Raw genomic sequence first — 22,898 nt, forward strand, 5'->3', positions numbered from 1 at the left:
TAATTAAATAATTCTAGCTTTAATTATTGATATAGTCATTGTTGGGGAAATAAGAAACCGAACAAATCAAAATATAACACAATAATTCTAGCTTTATTAATATATGGTGCATGTCGGGGAAATGAGATGCTCGGCTTCTACATTTATACATGCAAGACTAATATATAGATAATATGAGACTATTGATAAACTCGGCATACGAATGGTTCTTGATCAACAAAGAGAGCAGAAAGATTTATTCAATTCGTTCGACAAAAAACTTAGACATTGAATTAGTAAAGATCCAGTGCCAAACTATTGCATTAGCTAAGCACCTTCACTTCCTCAAATTCAATTTTTTTAATTTCCTAATCTAATTTATTTATTTTACAAAGACAGTTAATTTATTGTGATTGAAGCATCGGCCTTCTTTGGAGTATTTTTCTTCCAGGAGATACACTGAGTATGTTTGGTTCGAGGTCCGCTGTTTCAAGCATCCATGCTGGGGAAACAGCTCTGCGACCTCACGAACTTAGCTCGGGTGAGATCCGACCCGTCTCTGCCCTGCGGAGTGCTTGGTTTAGACCTCACACTGGTTGGTGACACCAAGCTCCTGATCACCAGCTGCTTCAGTGCTGAGATGAGCTCTTCCGTCGGCTTCTCTGGCGGTGACCTGGACTCCTCACAGAAGCTCGCGTGCCGCTCCAGAGCCTCCTCCTTGCTGATTCTCCAGCCAGATCTCTTCATCTCCTCCTTCACCGCCTCGACACACAGCCCGCAGATCCACCAGCCTTCGTTCCTCTCCCTAACACGAGCAATATACGCAATGGTACACTCCTCTATTAACTCGCAGCACTGGCACTTCACCACTTCAAGCGGTCTGTTCACCACATCATCATCATTCTCCGCTGATTCAGCTCCTGTGACCTTGACAACCGCGGTCTCCTCCCTCTCCATCATGACTAATTTAAGTGAAAAAATTATTGAATGCACAAACTGAAACCGAGAACTGAATTGAATACAAATGAACAAACGCTATTGTATTTATATTCTCTTTCTCCCACCCGGAGCCTTGAGAATAAACAAACTCAGTACAAATAAGGAAAATGTATGAGATCATATACATCGATCTCCGAGCTGCTCTAGGCACTTGGCTGTTTGTAATTAACGGACGCTTGGGAAATTTCTAGGAGCCCGAATGCACTGGCAATGCTTATCAGTTTGTGGTTTATATTTAGAAAAAGTAAGTGGCATTACGTCTGTTTGTGTAGTGTGCATCTCTATCCCATTATGAGTTCTTTCTCTTGTACTATCTGCTCATCGTATACAATTCTTATGTTTTCTTTTCTCTGTGCTAGCTAGCCATCGTCCTGGTCTCATACTCTTCATGCTTCTTTATATGTGATCTACAATATGATATGCTGATTTGTTAACTTATTTTTTGCCTAAAGCTTGATTAAAAGTTTTTTAAAATATCTTGATCGTGTGCTAGCACAACTGATTTTTTGGGTTAAAAATCGGTGGATATAAAACTCGGTCAAAAATTATATTAATCGGTCAAAAATCTGTCAACATATTAAAATTGTAAAAATTTGGGGAAAAGAATTTAAAAAATTAAAATAATTATATATATTATAAATATTATTAAATAAATCCCGATTAATAAATCGAATAATCATTGTGATTAGTCATCGATTTTCCGACAAAACGCTAATCGATTGTTTGTGATTTTCGCTTTTTACAATACTACATCATACATATTTTAAATATTTTATTTATTTATTTATTTAAAAATTTAAGTTAATACAATCCTATATTCAAGTCCTTCACTTCTTGTAAAATTAGAAGGATGGATTTCTAGTATTTTAATACTGATCATCTAATGGAATTTCAAATAAAGAAAGTCTTGAAAATTTTAATATTAGATCTTTCTCCGTCTCCGTTCACTATATCAAAAGTGTTGGTTTAAATGCAAAAAAAATGATCGGAGATCACACGTCTGTGTTACCATTGATATCAAATGATTTCACTATATACATGAATATCATCATAGTATTGATAACACGTGATTCGGTATCACCGTCGGTCTTTAAATAAAAGTGTCGCAAAAATTAGCGGATTGAATATCAAATATTTTAGCGTCGTGGATGGGCAATGAATTTTCGAACACAAACTAAAAACAACAAAATTCTTTGAGCACTTTTCACTCTCTCCCATTCTTCACTCTTTCTCAGCAGTTAATACTCTCGTTCTTCACTCTCTCTCAACGGCGAATACACAGTGACAACGGGGAAGGAAAATAACAATCTACGAGTCTACGAATCTTCAGAAAATAATCGAGGTTTCACAGATTTAGAGTTATACAATTAGCAATTAGGGCTTCTTTCAGCAAGGGTTTCAACACGTAGCAAATTGTGTCTTTTTCGGCGATCGAGAGTTTCAACTATTTATGATTATACATCAATTGGAACTTTTATCTGACGTGTTATAAAGACATCACAATTAAAAAGTAAGATAAATACAAATATAGTTGACTGTCGTGAACGATCTAAAATAGATGTAATAATATAAGCATAGTGACGTTTAACTTATTTTTCAACACAACATATACAAAATGATGTAAAATATATAAATGTAGTACCTGACGTATTACCTTTTTTCTCCGAATAATATGGACTTTATGTAATGACGCGACACAATTAAAGATTATTACCGTGCCTGAAAAAAAATAATCAAAATCACATATATTTCTTTCCGGAAATAGTATATACAAACAATTGAATATAATTTTCATGTACAAACAAATCAAAATATAACCAAATAAATAATTACGAAAAACTGAATGCTATTATCATTTACGAACAATTTGAATTCCGTCCATGTAAATATTAACACATAGGGGTGGCAATATCAGACACGACCCGAACCCGCTACCCGATTTACTGAGACAAAATCCGAAAGTTACCCGAAAATCACCCGATTGACACGAAATGGACCCGAAATGACCCGAAATTAGAATTTCGTTTCTAATAACTTCAATTTTCAGTTTTTATTTAATTTTAAGTAATTTTAGCTTGAACCGAAATCGACCCCATTGCTGACACTAACACTACCCGTTGCCCGAAATTGTCACCCCTATTAACACCACCTCCATATTCTATGAAACCTCAAAATTATAATTCTCTTATACACTTAGCCAAGGACCTTAATTGTTTTAGAGACATAATTTTCTTCACCATTTTAACACTTAGCCAAGAACCTTGTTTCAGACAGATATTAAGAAGTTGATTTATCAAGTAATTCATATGTCTCACTTAATTTTATGCATTTTTTTCACTATTCAACAAGTATTTCAATACTCTTATAAAATATAATTTGATAACTAATTTTTAAGATTTTTTCCGGAATAAAAGTTCAGATATTAAAATTTTATGTAGATAAAAATATTTTTAAAATAATTACAAAATTATATTTTACACAAATATTAAAATGCCTGCGCGTTCTGTTCCTCGATACCGGGCAGGAGTATATGTTACTCAGAGGCAAGGAGGGAGTAGCGGACAAAGACAGACGAGAAAGAATATAGTTCATGGGAGTTTTAACAAGTCTGACAAGACTATTGATGAAATAAGCATAAGAATGGTTCTTGAACTTGGTGAGGTGAAACATTAATTCATGAAAGCAATTACACAGCTGAATTAATCTTACCTCTTAAGTCAGGGTCCGGCCATCCATCTTGATTTTTATGGAGCATTTTCTTCATTATTTACTGCAAATATTTCATATAAATCAGCATAAAAAATATGATAAATGACTTTTGACATGTAAACACTCAAAGAAAAATACAGATATTTAATATTACATTTTTCACGAAGAACTTTTGAGTTGAACTAGGTCTAAACTTCATTCAATCGGATCACGATATAAGAGGAGCAAGACACCTGGAAGTGAAATTAGATCTGAGAATATACAAACTTACACTCAATCAGTGTTGGAACAAGATTAAAGTGATGCAATTGTTTGTATGATATATATAAAATGATCAATCACATATATACTGGTGATTTGAGAATTAATGAATGATGTTGCTTAACGATTATGGATAAAAAGATGGATAAAACGAGAACTACGTGTGGTTTTGTGATGTATATCAGATCTAGATCGGCGATGACGATGACGATGGGGATGTGTGGTTCTGTGATGTATATCAGATCTAGATCCAGATCAAGATCTAGATCGGCAATGACGATGACGATCGGGATTTGAGAATTCAGGGATGAGGTAGTTTAAAGAATATAAATATAAAGACGGTTTAGTGATGTATATATAGTGAAATCAATCAGATCTTGATTTTTATATCGGCGATGACGACGACGATTTGAGAATTTAAGAATGAGGTAGTTCAAAGAATATAAATATAAAGACGGATAACACGAGAAGCAAGAACTGTGAGAATTTTATACATAAATTCAAGATGTTATACCCACCCGGTTCACTCAGCTTGCCCCCAATCTACCTCGAGCCCACTAAAACCTCAGTGAGACTCCGAAGAGGCCCAAATGAAAAAGGCTCCAGACAAGTTAAAGAGCCAATCCTTGATCCCCCGTTCCACTAGGCCCCATCCTCTCCCACTAGGCCCCACCTAGGTCTTATCAAGACCCAGCTTGGAGTTTATCTTCGGGCCCACAAACTATTTAGTAGTTTGTACTAAAATAAAACTATATATATATATATATATATATATATATATATAGGGATCCGGAAAGAAGCCTATTGTCGGTGAAAAGGCAAATGTGGTGGAGCATGCTCAAAGCTCCAAGTCCAAGAAGACCAGTTCCGGGAAAGGGACTAAACTGGCACCCAAAGGAGGAGTTTCGAAGCCTTCGAAGTTCCAAGGAAAGTGCTTCAACTGTGACAAAGTTGGTCATAGGTCTGCTGACTGTAGGAAGCCTAAGAAGACCAAGAAGAAAGAAGCAAACATGGTTGATGATATCTCCAAGGAGATAGGTGATATAGACCTCTGTGCTACGGTCTCTGAAGTGAACCTGGTTGGATCTAATCCGCGAGAATGGTGGATTGATACAGGAGCATCTAGGCATATTTGCTCCGACAAGGCGACTTTCTCTAGCCTTGTAGCTTCTGATGCTGGTGAGAAGCTCTACATGGGAAACTCTGCGACTTCTACCATTGAAGGGGAAGGCACGGTGATTCTGAAGATGACCTCTGGGAAGAATCTGACTTTGAAGAATGTACTTTATGTGCCTGATATTCGCAAGAACCTTGTGTCCGGTTCTTTGTTGAGTAAACATGGCTTTCGCATTGTAATAGAGTCAGATAAAGTTGTTTTGTCTAAGAGTGGTATGTTTGTAGGCAAGGGCTATGCTAGTGATGGGCTGTTTAAGCTCAATGTAATGTCCATTAAGGAAAATAATGAAATGAAGAATTCTTCTGCTTACTTGCTTGAGTCTCCTAATTTATGGCATGCTAGATTAGGACATGTGAATTATGACACTTTACGAAGATTAAGTGCAAAAGAATACATACCAAAATTAACTATCGATTCAAAACATAAGTGTGAAACTTGTGTTGAGGCAAAATTAACGAGATCATCCTTTAAACGTGTGGAAAGAAACACCAAGGTGCTGGACCTAATACATAGCGATATATGTGATTTAAAATTCGCTCCAACAAGAGGAGGAAATAAGTATTTTATTACATTCATAGATGATTGTACAAAATACTGCTATGTATATTTGCTGAAAAGCAAAGATGAAGCTATAGATAAATTCAAAATCTATAAGGAAGAAGTCGAGAGACAACAAACTGAGAAAATCAAAAGGATTCGTAGCGATCGTGGAGGTGAATATGTTGAACCGTTTGGGGAATTCTGTTCACAACATGGTATAATCCATGAGGTCACTGCACCATACTCCCCTCAGTCAAATGGAGTGGCTGAGAGGAAGAATCGCACTCTCAAAGAGATGATGAATGCGATGTTGCTAAGCTCTGGACTTCCGCAATCGATGTGGGGGGAAGCCATCTTAAGCGCAAATAATATTTTAAATATTACTATGCGCAAGAATAAGGATGTGAGTCCTTATGAAATGTGGGAGAAAAAGAAACCGAGTTACAAACACCTGAAAGTGTGGGGGTGCCTTGCTAAGGTACTGATCCCTACACCTAAGAAGGTGAAGATTGGTCCAAAAACCGTGGATTGTATCTTCATCGGATATCCTCCACGTAGTACAGCATATCGGTTTCTTGTGTATGACTCTAAGATTCCTGAGATTCAAAAGAATACGATCATGGAATCAAGAAATGCCTCATTCTTTGAGACTACGTTTCCTTGTAATCCAAGAAACGAGCACCCTACGACATCTAAACGAACTCATGAATCTGGAGATGATGAAAATGAGAATGATGAAAGTGAAGATGAAAATGTGGGGGTTGTGAGGAGGAGCAAAAGACAACGAACGGAGAAATCCTTTGGGTCTGACTTTATGACCTATTTGCTCGAAGAAGGTGATCCGAAAACCTATAAGGAAGCGGTCACCTCACCTGATGGACCTATGTGGAAAGAGGCCATCAAAAGCGAAATTGATTCTATCCTACAGAATCACACTTGGGAGTTAGTGGACTTGCCACCTGGTTGTAAAGCACTAGGCAGCAAATGGGTTTTCAAAAAGAAATTGAAACCTGACGGAACCATTGATAAGTATAAGGCCGCGTTTGTGTGTGTGCGCGAGAAACAGTGTACGTAAGGAGGCAGTATAGAACGAAGGATATAAGAACAGAGATCCGAGTCCAGTGCGTAACTGTCTCCTTAAAGCGTATTTCGCCCTCACCGTGTGTGATGAACGATCGCCTCCCAGGATAAAACGGATTGACGATGCGAGAAGCACCTTCGACGAACTTGAACAAGGACTGAAACTATCACCGACGCGGCTAGGGTTTTGGGTGCGAGAGAGGCTGTGTATTTTTCGTGTATATAAACCCTAAACTATAATGAATATATATAGGCAATGCAAGACTTGTGCGCTACGCTTTGTAATTAATTAAAACGCGTTAATTAATTCACACGGTTATAAATTAAATCCGAAATCAAATCGAATTAATTTAAACCAAACAATTAATCCGAAATCAAATCGGAATTAATTTCTGTCAATTTAATTGAGCCCAAGCCCAGTGGAAAATTAAATTCAGCAAAACTAGTCCGTAATTCTTCGGGCCCAAATTTTGCTGCATTCGTGTCCGCAGGTCGCACACGCGGAAAAGCCCGAGGCTTGCGAAGCCACGAAACTCCCCTCGAAATCCCACAATTTGCACCCCCCCCTGCGCGCACGTAGGTGGTGGAGCATAACACACTAACACAAGTTAAACACTACAAGAGTGTTCTACTATATAAACCCATTAAAGGCCCATATTCTTTTCTATGTGGGATACTTGCTCTCTTTTCTAATTTTCCACTACCAAGGAAGCAACTTTGGATCATCACAACTCATCCATTCCTTAGTCGTTTTGAGTGAATAAACATGCATTGGAAAGCTCTCTCGGAGGAGAACATAATCCAAGCATAACCCGCCACGAGCACGTAGCCGAGCCTCACTCAAATTGGTGCTCAAAATGACAAATTTCCAACAATCCCCCACATGGGTGAGATTGATGATTTTCAGTAGCACACACCAGACAGACAGACACGGGGTTTGACTTTTGGTGATAGTTTCCGCGATCAGATATAGCATACGATAGGTAGAGAATGCTCCTTGAACCTTCGCTCGATTAAGCACATCGACTTTACTGGTAGACAGTGGACGTGCTTGTCCTTGAACTGTTCGACCGTTTGTGTAAACGATGATATACTTATCACTATATCCTTTCTGACTTGTTCAGTTCTCATGAGTATGTCCATTTTGGCCATGGAACATCGTCCTGGTTCTGCGGGAGTTTCTAAAGAATTGTGCCTCGCAATTCTCCTTTGAAGCGGCCCCACTTCTCTCCTACATAGGTGATCTTTATCTTCTAGAGTAACCCGCGGTTACTCAACTGAATTCCATGCGTGTACCACTCCATGTATTCACCAAAGATCATTAAAAGCTCAAGGCTTAACCTCGTACCTTACGGGTCTCACTGTTTCTTCATCATAGGAACAGGCCAGGGGTTACCCCCACAGTGATTAGGTCATCATGATTTAGTTGTCCCATTGAACCAAGTTCTTGGGATCTCCAGTCAGCAATGGTTGGGTGTCCACCATGATGCCGTTAACCTGTGACCAAGAGGATACAAGTCCCCTCTTTTAACCAGCTGAACCAACCCTTGCGGGCATCTCTTAGGTACGTTAATTAAGATTTCGCAGGAGAACTTGTCTTATTTTATAGTTTTGTATTCTCCAGTTGAATTTTGTATTTAGTATTTGAAATCATGAGAGATTTTAACAATTGATTTCAAAGAGTCTATTCAAAATTTTGGGTTTTGCAACAACATTTACCTTGTTTGTAGTATAAATTAGGTTTCTCGAGCAGAATTCGCTTTATTGTGTAGAATTAATATGATATTTACGTAAAATGCGTTCAGGTGTATAATTTTGCCTTATTTCTAGTATCGTGTTTATATATTATATATTAAAATTATTTTTGAACACACAACGATGCAAAAATTATTTTGTATTATTAATATGATATTTACATATAATTTTTTTAATATAACGATAACCATGGTGACACATGATATTGATTCCTCATAAGCGTGTTCAGCACAAGTTATATGAAAAAATTATTTGTTTTGTTTATAAGAAAGTAGTGATGTTTCCTCATCTATTTTCAACATGCTTATAAACATAATGAATAAGACATTGAAAAATATTGGTAAATTTTTCACTTAAAAAAGAGATGATGAGAAGGAGAGAGGGAGCAGAGTGGAGAGAAGGGGGCGTAGCCGTGTAGGGCGTGGGGTGGCTGGGAGAGGCAGGAGAAGGTGCAGAGGGGTGGCGTAATGGCTCAACCAGTCAGGGAACTGTGTAATTTTTTTGAAAGTTCTGCATTTTTCCCAAAATACAGCCAACCACATTATTCCATTGATCTCAAGCTACAGTAGTAGTTGTTCTTTAAACCTTGCTCTATAATTTCAAGCAATAAAGAAACAGCAAACCTGCAACAACAATTACCAAAGGACCTTAGAACAAAACCAAAAATCTTCATTGTTGCCTATAAATAACATATTTATTGTTGTGGTGTCCAGCATATCCGTAACTCGAAACGTGGCGCTGACTGCTACACTATGAAGGTTATAGTTGAGCTATCTCCAAGAATTAGCTGGTTTTGGTGTAGTGGTAAGCGCTTGGATCCTAACATTGATGATCAACTATATCCACAATTATGGAGTTATATTCTACGCGAGTTCAATTTATTTATGCTGCAACGCTTTGTTTAAGTTTCTTCAGAATAACATATTTTTACAAGGGACATTCTCCTTTTTATAACAAGTCAGTGCAGAGCCAAGAATGTCCAAAGTAATAATAGAGAAAAGTTATACAGAAACAACTATGTTGACGGACATTAGATCATATTTAAAATGAACGGCATTCATCCTCCACTTCTTCTTTTTCAGTTTCTTTTTATTCTCCTAAACTTATTTATTTATTTATTTCTTACTAATATTGCTGGGCATCGGCCTTTAGCTGGAGCATTTTTCTTCATGAACCAGATGCCTGAGTTTCTTCAGTTTGGTTTCTTCGTTATACGATATTGCACCAGAAGCAGCCACTCGAAGTCGAACTCCCCCTCTGTTAATTTTCCTGTGAATGCCGCTTGTGCTTACTCCTCCGCGATATATGTGTATTATCACCCCTTAGGTTCTAAAAAACTCATGTTTATCAGTATATTGCACTATGTTTAGAAAGTAGGGGGCAGTATGTACGTGTATGTGTGTAATGTGCATCTCTATCTCTTCATCCTCTTATATTATGTAGTTATCTATTCACCATATATAATTCTTTGTTTTCTTTGATCTTTTCTTATAATTATCTGATGATACGAGTATTTCATGTGGAAATTTTGCAGAGACGCCTAACATTTTGAAACGGAGGGAGTAAATTAAAGATACAAAGTGATATGTTCATTTATTCTGGAATAACAAGCACCAAAATATCGGATGTAATTATCATGTACAAACAAATTAAAATATAACAAAATAAATGTAGCTTTATCGATATACTGCATGTTGGGGAAATAAGAAGCCGAACAAATCAAAATATAACAAAATAACTATAGCTTTATCGATACAGTGCATGTCGGGGAAATGAGAAGCCGGGCTTCTACATTCATATATGCAAGACTAATATGAGACTATTGATAAACTCAGTATAGAAATGGTTCTTGAACAAGGAGAGCAGAAAGATTTATTCAAATTCGTTCATTGCTAATTATTCGAGACAAATAAACTTAGATACTGAATTAGTAAAGATCCAGGGCCCAACTATTGCATTAGCTAAGCACTTTCACTTCCTCAAATTCAATTTATTTATTTTTCCTAATCTAATTTATTTATTTTACAATAAAAGTTCATTTATTGTCATTGAAGCATCAGCCTTCTTTGGAGTATCTTTCTTCCCAGAGATACACCGAGTATGTTTGGTTTGAGATCCGCTGTTTCATGCATCCATGCTGGGGAAACAGCTCTTCATCAACAGCTGCTTCAGCGCTGAGATGAGCTCTTCCGTCGGCTTCTCTGGCGGTGACCTGGACTCCTCACAGAAGCTCGCGTGCCGCTCCAGAGCCTCCTCCTTGCTGATCCTCCAGCCAGATCTCTTGATCTCCTCCTTCACCACCTCGCCACACAGCCCGCAGATCCACCAGCCTTCATTCCTCTCCCTAACACGAGCAATATATGCAATGGTACACTCCTCTATTAACTCGCAGCACTGGCACTTCACCACTTCAAGCGGTCTGTTCACCACATCATCATCATCATTCTCCGCTGATTCAGCTCCTGTCACCTTGACAACCGCGGTCTCCTCCGTCTCCATCATGACTAATTTAAGTGAAAAAAATTCTTGAATGCACAAACTAAAACTGAGAACTGAATTAAATACAAATGAACAAACGCTATTGTATTTATATTCTCTTTCTCCCACCCGGAGCCTTGAGAATAGACAAACTCAGTACAAATAAGGAAAATGTATGAGATCATATACATCGATCTCCGAGCTGCTCTAGGCTCTTGGCTGTTTGTAATTAACTGACGCTTGGGAAATTTCTAGGAGCCCGAGTGCACTGGCAATGCTTATCAGTTTGTGGTTTATATTTCGAAAAGTAAGGGGCATTACGTCTTTTTGTGTAGTGTGCATCTCTATCCCATTATGAGTTCTTTCTCTTGTACTATCTGCTCTCATCGTATACAATTCTTATGTTTTCTTTTATCTGTGCTAGCCATCGTCCTGGTCTCATACTCTTCGTGCTTCGTTATATGTGATCTACTGTATTCTATATGCTGATTTTATGTGCACAAAAATCTCTACTAATAAAAAAATTTCATCTAAATAAAATGTAGTTGTTGGGCACATACTCGCAAGATCCAATTAAGAAACATCAACTGGGATCTTCTGTTCTTTAGAACCATGGTGACCTTCTTACACCTTGCCCAAAGAAGAAAAGATGAGCCATGCACTTCTCCGGTCAGAATTCTATTGAGCCAAGGGATGTGATTAGCATGTTTGCACCGTCACCTGGTTCACACCCAAGTGGTGCTAGTGGCAACACACAGGCCCCTGGGTGGAAACCTGAGGATCAAAGCAAGTAAACAACCTCTGAGGAACTTGAGGGCACCGAATGAGAGGATGCTGCACAACTGAATCTTCAATCAGCTCGAACCTCCTCCGCTTTCTTCTCTACCACTCTTTACTGAAGACCCCTCGCAGTTATTCAACATGACCTGATCAGCTGAGTGTGTTGCACTTGCACTTCCCCTGTAGTGATGAAGTTACTAATTAGGAGTAGGCAATAAGAAAAGGCTAAAACCCTCTTGACTATCCACATGCATTCCATTGTTCAATTCTACTTGCAAATTTTTGCTGGTAACTAGTATATTTTATATGCACTTAAAAATGTGTATCAAATTATGAAAAAAATTGTAAAAAAATGAGAGACATGGACCGAGTAATTAGCAGGCAACAAGAAAAGGCTAAAACTTAAGTTTCAGTGAGCAAATAAAAGGAGCATGTTTGCTAAAAAGTGAAGGCCTAATCTTATCAGTGCTCATATCAGTAATAGATCAGCATGAGCAATTCAATTACTGTTTAATTACCATGGGTCTCCCTATGTGAGCAAAATTATATGCAGCAAAAAAGTCAAATTAACCAACAGGAAAGTAGAAATTTATTTTAAAAAAATGTTAGATATATTTTTTTCCACATAAACGCATAAATGTGTTGTTTTACTTTTTTTTCTAGCTAAGAAAAAACTACAAGATGAATTATTCATTATATATATATATATCATATTTAATTATATTTCTTGTGAAAAATGTCAATGAATTTAATATATACCAATATTATACATGGATTTAATTTAAAATATCTATAGAAAAAAAAAATTACCTCTCAAGCCCGGGTTCGGCCATCCGTCTTGATATTCATGGAGCATTTTCTTCATTATTCCTGCAAACATTTCATATAAATCAGCATAAAAATATGAAAGATGACTTTTGAAAGATAAACACTTAAAAAAAAATATAAATAGTTAATCTTACATTTTCCGTGAAGAACATTAATTTGAGTTGAATTAGATCTAACCTTCATTCAATCGGATTAAGATATAAAAGAAGCAAGACATTTGGGATTAGATCTGAGATCAGATCTGAGATTATACAAACGTACGCTCACTCTATGTTGAAACAAGATTAAAGTAATACAACTGTTTGTGTGATATATATATAAAATGATTGATTACATCTAGATCGGTGATTTGAGAATTAAAGAACGATGTTGCTCTACGATTATGGATAAATAGACGGATAAAACGAGAACTACGTGTGGTTCTGTGATGTATATAAGATGAAATCAATCAGATTTAGATCGGCGATGGAGATTTGAGAACTTATGGATGAGGTAGTTGAAGGAATAAAAATATAACGACGGATAACACAAGAAGCAAGAAAGGTGAGAAATTCATACATAAATATGTGTATATATGAGATCGTATGATAAAATTAAGTTATACTCTAAATAAGTTAGTGGAGATTTACGAAGTCATATTAAACTTAAAAGTACAGATAGAACGAAACGTAGATATTCAATATATTGTACTTGAAATAATTGTGAAAAAAATATGCATTAAATGCTACTCAAACACAAACCACTAAATATAAATTAACAAAAACTAGTATCATCATCCGTCGGTTCACTCCCGGTATCGCACGAACCTTCTAGAGCCTCGCTGAGACTTCGAGAGACTTAAACGGGCTCTAGACAAGTTAAACCGTCAATCCTTGATCCCATCCCATTTCACTAGGCCCATCCCCACCCATCAGGCCCATCTAAACCCTATCGTGACCCAACTCAAGGTTCATACTCATGCCCATGAACATATTTTAGTTTCTAGTTAGTAGTTTGTACTAATATACATATATAATAAGATTATGATAATAATTTATTAAGTTTTAATTATAATTCTTTTAAATCTTTATCAATTAATTATTTTCTTAGAAGTAATTGAAAAACAATTAATATTGTTTTAAAAAATTATTTATGATTCATTTTTTTGAATATTTGAATAATTTAATGACAAAGGTTTAACATATAAATTGAGTGCAACATGGTTTGTTGGACAATATTCTACTTGTTGAACAATTAGAAGATAAATTAAGTGCAACATAATTTGTTGGGACAATGGTTTATCGGACAATAATCTACTTATCAATATATATATTTTTAATATAACTATAACCATGCATGGTGATCCATGATATTGATTCCGTATAAGCGTGTTCAACACAAGTTATATGAAAAAATTATTTTTTTTTTGTTTAATAAAGTAGAAATGTTTTCTCATCTATTTTCAACTATGCTTATAAACATAATCAGCTAGACATCGGAAAAATATTGATAAATTTTTCAAATGAGTGTGAGAGAGGGAGCAGAGTGGAGAGAAAGGGGTGTAGAGTGGGGTGGCTGGGAGAGGCAGGAGGAGGTGCAGAGGGGTGGCACAGTGGCCAGTCGGAGCCTTCTCTGGCAATATGAGTATCTTCAGTTCCGTTTCTTCGAGCCATTCCTAAATAACATTTATATTAAGGTTTATACTCGAGTTTTGAAATAGTATATATCTTAACCAATCAGGAAACTGAGTAATTTTTCTTGAAAGTTCTGCATCTTCCCAAAATACAGCCGAGTCTACCGTAGTAGTTGTAGGGGAGAGTATGGGCCGGTTCGGCTCGGTTTTTGGACAAAATCGGAACCGGAATCATATATGTTCGGTTTTTAAAATCGAAAACCGCAACCGCCGGTTCAGTTTTGGATTCGGTTTCGGTTTAAAAATCCCGGTTCGGTTATAATCGGCTCGATTTCGGTTACAAAATCGATAAATATCAAATATAAAAGCAATATACAAATAAGATAAATTAATGTACGAAATTCATACATAATAATTAATAATAAATAATAATTAATACAAGAGTAGTTTAGCATAAATAATAGGAGTATATTATTCTAGTGTTCAAATTTCTAACAGTGAGAGTCTAAATTGCCTTGTGGATGCTGTAAGATCATAAGTCAAGGCAGTATCACATAATAGTCTAGCTTAGCAGCAATTCGCCATATTTCATTTGTTATTATTACATATACACCACTAGAGTTGAGCATGAGTTAAATAAGAATTTTAACACTGAGAGGAGAAAAACGTATTTAAGTGAACAACTACTGTAGTTGTTCTCTAAGCCTTGCTCTATAATTTCAAGCAACAAAGAAACAGCAAACCTGCCAACATAACCAAAGGACCTTTGAACATAACCAAAAATCTTCATTGTTGCCTAAAAATAACATATTTATGATCACGACATTATATCCACAATTATGGAGTAATATTCTTATCCGATTTCAATATGTTTATATTGAGGAATAAAATATAATGTTAGTTTAGTCTTTGTAACTGAGTAGGTATTGGCAGTTACTAAGACTAAACTATCAATATATTTTATTCCTCAATAATTTATCAATATGTTTATATGGAGGAATAAAATATAAGGTTAGTTTAGTCTTTATAATTAAGTAGGTATTGGCAGGTATAAAGACTAAACTATCATTATATTTTATTCCTCGATAATTTATGCTGTAAGCCAACGCTTTGTTTAAGTTTCTTCAGAATAACATAATACCGGTGAACACTCTCTTTTTTATAACAAGTCAATGCATCCCCGAGAATGTCCAAAGTTCTCCTCCACTTCTTCTTATTCAGTTTCTTTTTTATTCTCCTAAACTTATTTATTTATTTATTCCTTACTAATATTGCTGGGCATTGGCCTTCAGCTGGAGCATTTTTCTTCATGAACCAGATGCCTGAGTTTCTTCAGTTTGGTTTCTTGGTTATACGACATTGCACCAGAAGCAGCCACTTGAACTCCCCCTCGGTTTTCCTGTCGATGCCGCTTGTGCTTACTCATCCACAATATTCTCCGTGATTGCTAAATAACATCCAAAAAACAAAGCAATACACTGCAAGCATATATCTCAAACATTATAATGACCTGAAATTAAGATAAAATCCAAAACTGTATGGAATATATGTGTATTGATCACTCCTACGGTTTCAAACAAACTCATGTTTATCAGTATACTGCACTATGTTTAGAAAGTAGGGGGCAGTATGTACGTATGTGTGTGTAATGTGCATCTCTATCTCTCCATCCTCTTATATTATCATATATAATTCTTGTTTCCTTTCTTTTCTTGTTATAATTGTATAATCTGAAATCTTTTGTGCATCTCTAATCACATGTGTGAATTTTGCAAAGAGGCCTCACATCTTGAAACGGAGGGGGTAAAAGATACAAAATGACGTGTTCATTTATTCAAGAAATAACAAGCACGGAAAAATCGGATGTAATTACCCTGTACAAAAGAATCAAAATATAACGAAATAACTCAAGCTTTTTCGATATACTGCATGTCGGGGGAGTGAGAAGCCGAACAAATCAAAATATAATAAAATAATTCTAGCTTTAATTATTGATATAGTGCATGTTGGGGAAATAAGAAACCGAACAAATCAAAATATAACAGAATAATTCTAGCTTTTTTAATATATGGTGCATGTGAGGGAAATGAGAAGCCCGGCTTCTACATTTATAGATGCAAGACTAATATATAGATAATATGAGACTATTGATAAACTCGGCATACGAATGGTTCTTGATCAACAAAGGGAGCAGAAAGATTTATTCAATTCGTTCGACAAACAAACTTAGACACTGAATTAGTAAAGATCCAGTGCCAAACTATTGCATTAGCTAAGCACCTTCACTTCCTCAAATTCATTTTTTTAATTTCCTAATCTAATTTATTTATTTTACAAAGACAGTTAATTTATTGTGATTGAAGCATCGGCCTTCTTTGGAGTATTTTTCTTCCAGGAGATACACTGAGTATGTTTGGTTCGAGGTCCGCTGTTTCAAGCATCCATGCTGGGGAAACAGCTCTGCGACCTCACGAACTTAGCTCGGGTGAGATCCGACCCGTCTCTGCCCTGCGGAGTGCTTGGTTTAGACCTCACACTGGTTGGTGACACCAAGCTCCTGATCACCAGCTGCTTCAGTGCTGAGATGAGCTCTTCCGTCGGCTTCTCTGGCGGTGACCTGGACTCCTCACAGAAGCTCGCGTGCCGCTCCAGAGCCTCCTCCTTGCTGATTCTCCAGCCAGATCTCTTCATCTCCTCCTTCACCGCCTCGACACACAGCCCGCAGATCCACCAGCCTTCGTTCCTCTCCCTAACACGAGCAATATACGCAATGGTACACTCCTCTATTAACTCGCAGCACTGGCACTTCACCACTTCAAGCGGTCTGTTCACCACATCATCATCATTCTCCGCTGATTCAGCTCCTGTGACCTTGACAACCGCGGTCTCCTCCCTCTCCATCATGACTAATTTAAGTGAAAAAATTATTGAATGCACAAACTGAAACCGAGAACTGAATTGAATACAAATGAACAAACGCTATTGTATTTATATTCTCTTTCTCCCACCCGGAGCCTTGAGAATAAACAAACTCAGTACAAATAAGGAAAATGTATGAGATCATATACATCGATCTCCGAGCTGCTCTAGGCACTTGGCTGTTTGTAATTAACGGACGCTTGGGAAATTTCTAGGAGCCCGAATGCACTGGCAATGCTTATCAGTTTGTGGTTTATATTTAGAAAAAGTAAGTGGCATTACGTCTGTTTGTGTAGTGTGCATCTCTATCCCATTATGAGTTCTTTCTCTTGTACTATCTGCTCATCGTATACAATTCTTATGTTTTCTTTTCTCTGTGCTAGCTAGCCATCGTCCTGGTCTCATACTCTTCATGCTTCTTTATATGTGATCTACAATATGATATGCTGATTTGTTAACTTATTTTTTGCCTAAAGCTTGATTAAAAGTTTTTTAAAATATCTTGATCGTGTGCTAGCACAACTGATTTTTTGGGTTAAAAATCGGTGGATATAAAACTCGGTCAAAAATTATATTAATCGGTCAAAAATCTGTCAACATATTAAAATTGTAAAAATTTGGGGAAAAGAATTTAAAAAATTAAAATAATTATATATATTATAAATATTATTAAATAAATCCCGATTAATAAATCGAATAATCATTGTGATTAGTCATCGATTTTCCGACAAAACGCTAATCGATTGTTTGTGATTTTCGCTTTTTACAATACTACATCATACATATTTTAAATATTTTATTTATTTATTTATTTAAAAATTTAAGTTAATACAATCCTATATTCAAGTCCTTCACTTCTTGTAAAATTAGAAGGATGGATTTCTAGTATTTTAATACTGATCATCTAATGGAATTTCAAATAAAGAAAGTCTTGAAAATTTTAATATTAGATCTTTCTCCGTCTCCGTTCACTATATATATGGATTTAGACAATATATTTTCTAGTGTTAAAAGCAAAAGTGTTGGTTTAAATGCAAAAAAAATGATCGGAGATCACACGTCTGTGTTACCATTGATATCAAATGATTTCACTATATACATGAATATCATCATAGTATTGATAACACGTGATTCGGTATCACCGTCGGTCTTTAAATAAAAGTGTCGCAAAAATTAGCGGATTGAATATCAAATATTTTAGCGTCGTGGATGGGCAATGAATTTTCGAACACAAACTAAAAACAACAAAATTCTTTGAGCACTTTTCACTCTCTCCCATTCTTCACTCTTTCTCAGCAGTTAATACTCTCGTTCTTCACTCTCTCTCAACGGCGAATACACAGTGACAACGGGGAAGGAAAATAACAATCTACGAGTGTACGAATCTTCAGAAAATAATCGAGGTTTCACAGATTTAGAGTTATACAATTAGCAATTAGGGCTTCTTTCAGCAATTTAGGGTTTCAACACGTAGCAAATTGTGTCTTTTTCGGCGATCGAGAGTTTCAACTATTTATGATTATACATCAATTGGAACTTTTATCTGACGTGTTATAAAGACATCACAATTAAAAAGTAAGATAAATACAAATATAGTTGACTGTCGTGAACGATCTAAAATAGATGTAATAGTATAAGCATAGTGACGTTTAACTTATTTTTCAACACAACATATACAAAATGATCTAAAATATATAAATGTAGTACCTGACGTATTACCTTTTTTCTCCGAATAATATGGACTTTATGTAATGACGCGACACAATTAAAGATTATTACCGTGCCTGAAAAAAAAATAATCAAAATCACATATATTTCTTTCCGGAAATAGTATATACAAACAATTGAATATAATTTTCATGTACAAACAAATCAAAATATAACCAAATAAATAATTACGAAAAACTGAATGCTATTATCATTTACGAACAATTTGAATTCCGTCCATGTAAATATTAACACATAGGGGTGGCAATATCAGACACGACCCGAACCCGCAACCCGATTTACTGAGACAAAATCCGAAAGTGACCCGAAAATCACCCGATTGACACGAAATGGACCCGAAATGACCCGAAATTAGAATTTCGTTTCTAATAACTTCAATTTTCAGTTTTATTTAATTTTAAGTAATTTTAGCTTGACCGAAATCGACCCCATTGCTGACACTAACACTACCTGTTGCCCGAAATTGCCACCCCTATTAACACCACCTCCATATTCTATGAAACCTCAAAATTATAATTCTCTTATACACTTAGCCAAGGACCTTAATTGTTTTAGAGACATAATTTTCTTCACCATTTTAACACTTAGCCAAGAACCTTGTTTCAGACAGATATTAAGAAGTTGATTTATCAAGTAATCCATATGTCTCACTTAATTTTATGCATTTTTTTCACTATTCAACAAGTATTTCAATACTCTTATAAAATATAATTTGATAACTAATTTTTAAGATTTTTTCCGGAATAAAAGTTTAGATATTAAAATTTTATGTAGATAAAAATATTTTTAAAATAATTACAAAATTATATTTTACACAAATATTAAAATGCCTGCGCGTTCTGTTCCTCGATACCGGGCAGGAGTATATGTTACTCAGAGGCAAGGAGGGAGTAGCGGACAAAGACAGACGAGAAAGAATATAGTTCATGGGAGTTTTAACAAGTCTGACAAGACTATTGATGAAATAAGCATAAGAATGGTTCTTGAACTTGGTGAGGTGAAACATTAATTCATGAAAGCAATTACACAGCTGAATTAATCTTACCTCTTAAGTCAGGGTCCGGCCATCCATCTTGATTTTTATGGAGCATTTTCTTCATTATTTACTGCAAATATTTCATATAAATCAGCATAAAAAATATGATAAATGACTTTTGACATGTAAACACTCAAAGAAAAATACATATATTTAATATTACATTTTTCACGAAGAACTTTTGAGTTGAACTAGGTCTAAACTTCATTCAATCGGATCACGATATAAGAGGAGCAAGACACCTGGAAGTGAAATTAGATCTGAGAATATACAAACTTACACTCAATCAGTGTTGGAACAAGATTAAAGTGATGCAATTGTTTGTATGATATATATAAAATGATCAATCACATATATACTGGTGATTTGAGAATTAATGAATGATGTTGCTCAACGATTATGGATAAAAAGATGGATAAAACGAGAACTACGTGTGGTTTTGTGATGTATATTAGATCTAGATCGGCGATGACGATGACGATGGGGATGTGTGGTTCTGTGATGTATATCAGATCTAGATCCAGATCAAGATCTAGATCGGCAATGACGATGACGATCGGTATTTGAGAATTCAGGGATGAGGTAGTTTAAAGAATATAAATATAAAGACGGTTTAGTGATGTATATAAAGTGAAATCAATCAGATCTTGATTTTTATATCGGCGATGACGACGACGATTTGAGAATTTAAGAATGAGGTAGTTCAAAGAATATAAATATAAAGACGGATAACACGAGAAGCAAGAACTGTGAGAATTTTATACATAAATTCAAGATGTTATACCCACCCGGTTCACTCAGCTTGCCCCCAATCTACCTCGAGCCCACTAAAACCTCAGTGAGACTCCGAAGAGGCCCAAATGAAAAAGGCTCCAGACAAGTTAAAGAGCCAATCCTTGATCCCCCGTTCCACTAGGCCCCATCCTCTCCCACTAGGCCCCACCTAGGTCTTATAAAGACCCAGCTTGGAGTTTATCTTCGGGCCCACAAACTATTTAGTAGTTTGTACTAAAATAAAACTATATATATATATATATATATGCATTGTTACTGATAGAACCCCAGGGGTTTTTTTTAACGTGGAACCCGCAGCCGCTACCATTCGGGTGCGCACGAGGTAAACCCACGAGCTCACGTAATAGCCTACAAACTACGTGAACAAGGTAAACCGCACTTAAGCGCGGCAGGCTTTGATCCAAGAGGCATAGCCACACATTCTGCTCCCTTCGGGAGTCGAACCTGTGACCAAGAGGATACAAGTCCCCTCTTTTAACCAGCTGAACCAACCCTTGCGGGCATCTCTTAGGTACGTTAATTAAGATTTCGCAGGAGAACTTGTCTTATTTTATAGTTTTGTATTCTCCAGTTGAATTTTGTATTTAGTATTTGAAATCATGAGAGATTTTAACAATTGATTTCAAAGAGTCTATTCAAAATTTTGGGTTTTGCAACAACATTTACCTTGTTTGTAGTATAAATTAGGTTTCTCGAGCAGAATTCGCTTTATTGTGTAGAATTAATATGATATTTACGTAAAATGCGTTCAGGTGTATAATTTTGCCTTATTTCTAGTATCGTGTTTATATATTATATATTAAAATTATTTTTGAACACACAACGATGCAAAAATTATTTTGTATTATTAATATGATATTTACATATAATTTTTTTAATATAACGATAACCATGGTGACACATGATATTGATTCCTCATAAGCGTGTTCAGCACAAGTTATATGAAAAAATTATTTGTTTTGTTTATAAGAAAGTAGTGATGTTTCCTCATCTATTTTCAACATGCTTATAAACATAATGAATAAGACATTGAAAAATATTGGTAAATTTTTCACTTAAAAAAGAGATGATGAGAAGGAGAGAGGGAGCAGAGTGGAGAGAAGGGGGCGTAGCCGTGTAGGGCGTGGGGTGGCTGGGAGAGGCAGGAGAAGGTGCAGAGGGGTGGCGTAATGGCTCAACCAGTCAGGGAACTGTGTAATTTTTTTGAAAGTTCTGCATTTTTCCCAAAATACAGCCAACCACATTATTCCATTGATCTCAAGCTACAGTAGTAGTTGTTCTTTAAACCTTGCTCTATAATTTCAAGCAATAAAGAAACAGCAAACCTGCAACAACAATTACCAAAGGACCTTAGAACAAAACCAAAAATCTTCATTGTTGCCTATAAATAACATATTTATTGTTGTGGTGTCCAGCATATCCGTAACTCGAAACGTGGCGCTGACTGCTACACTATGAAGGTTATAGTTGAGCTATCTCCAAGAATTAGCTGGTTTTGGTGTAGTGGTAAGCGCTTGGATCCTAACATTGATGATCAACTATATCCACAATTATGGAGTTATATTCTACGCGAGTTCAATTTATTTATGCTGCAACGCTTTGTTTAAGTTTCTTCAGAATAACATATTTTTACAAGGGACATTCTCCTTTTTATAACAAGTCAGTGCAGAGCCAAGAATGTCCAAAGTAATAATAGAGAAAAGTTATACAGAAACAACTATGTTGACGGACATTAGATCATATTTAAAATGAACGGCATTCATCCTCCACTTCTTCTTTTTCAGTTTCTTTTTATTCTCCTAAACTTATTTATTTATTTATTTCTTACTAATATTGCTGGGCATCGGCCTTTAGCTGGAGCATTTTTCTTCATGAACCAGATGCCTGAGTTTCTTCAGTTTGGTTTCTTCGTTATACGATATTGCACCAGAAGCAGCCACTCGAAGTCGAACTCCCCCTCTGTTAATTTTCCTGTGAATGCCGCTTGTGCTTACTCCTCCGCGATATATGTGTATTATCACCCCTTAGGTTCTAAAAAACTCATGTTTATCAGTATATTGCACTATGTTTAGAAAGTAGGGGGCAGTATGTACGTGTATGTGTGTAATGTGCATCTCTATCTCTTCATCCTCTTATATTATGTAGTTATCTATTCACCATATATAATTCTTTGTTTTCTTTGATCTTTTCTTATAATTATCTGATGATACGAGTATTTCATG

The 22,898-nt window shown here is 35.9% G+C and overlaps 3 protein-coding genes across 3 annotated transcripts; all 3 read right to left on the reverse strand.

Annotated features, from left to right (window-relative positions):
* Window positions 1–468: 468 nt before the first annotated feature.
* Window positions 469–936, reverse strand: LOC108216463 (uncharacterized). The gene has a single exon (XM_017389231.1). It carries the CDS (start codon window positions 934–936, stop codon window positions 469–471), a length of 468 nt encoding a protein of 155 aa, XP_017244720.1.
* Window positions 937–10,624: 9,688 nt separating this feature from the next.
* Window positions 10,625–10,999, reverse strand: LOC108216474 (uncharacterized). The gene has a single exon (XM_017389243.2). It carries the CDS (start codon window positions 10,997–10,999, stop codon window positions 10,625–10,627), a length of 375 nt encoding a protein of 124 aa, XP_017244732.2.
* Window positions 11,000–16,631: 5,632 nt separating this feature from the next.
* LOC108216483 (uncharacterized) lies at window positions 16,632–17,099 on the reverse strand. Its single transcript, XM_017389255.1, has one exon. It carries the CDS (start codon window positions 17,097–17,099, stop codon window positions 16,632–16,634), a length of 468 nt encoding a protein of 155 aa, XP_017244744.1.
* Window positions 17,100–22,898: the final 5,799 nt, after the last annotated feature.

This window comes from Daucus carota, chromosome 1, assembly GCF_001625215.2.
Source record: "Daucus carota subsp. sativus chromosome 1, DH1 v3.0, whole genome shotgun sequence".
In the NCBI taxonomy this organism is placed as follows: Eukaryota; Viridiplantae; Streptophyta; class Magnoliopsida; order Apiales; family Apiaceae; genus Daucus; species Daucus carota.

What these genes read in the sequence shown, in the direction of transcription:
- LOC108216483 (XM_017389255.1), bottom strand. Translation starts at nt 17,099, where the DNA reads ATGGAGAGGGAGGAGACCGCGGTTGTCAAGGTCACAGGAGCTGAATCA.
- LOC108216463 (XM_017389231.1), bottom strand. Translation starts at nt 936, where the DNA reads ATGGAGAGGGAGGAGACCGCGGTTGTCAAGGTCACAGGAGCTGAATCA.
- LOC108216474 (XM_017389243.2), bottom strand. Translation starts at nt 10,999, where the DNA reads ATGGAGACGGAGGAGACCGCGGTTGTCAAGGTGACAGGAGCTGAATCA.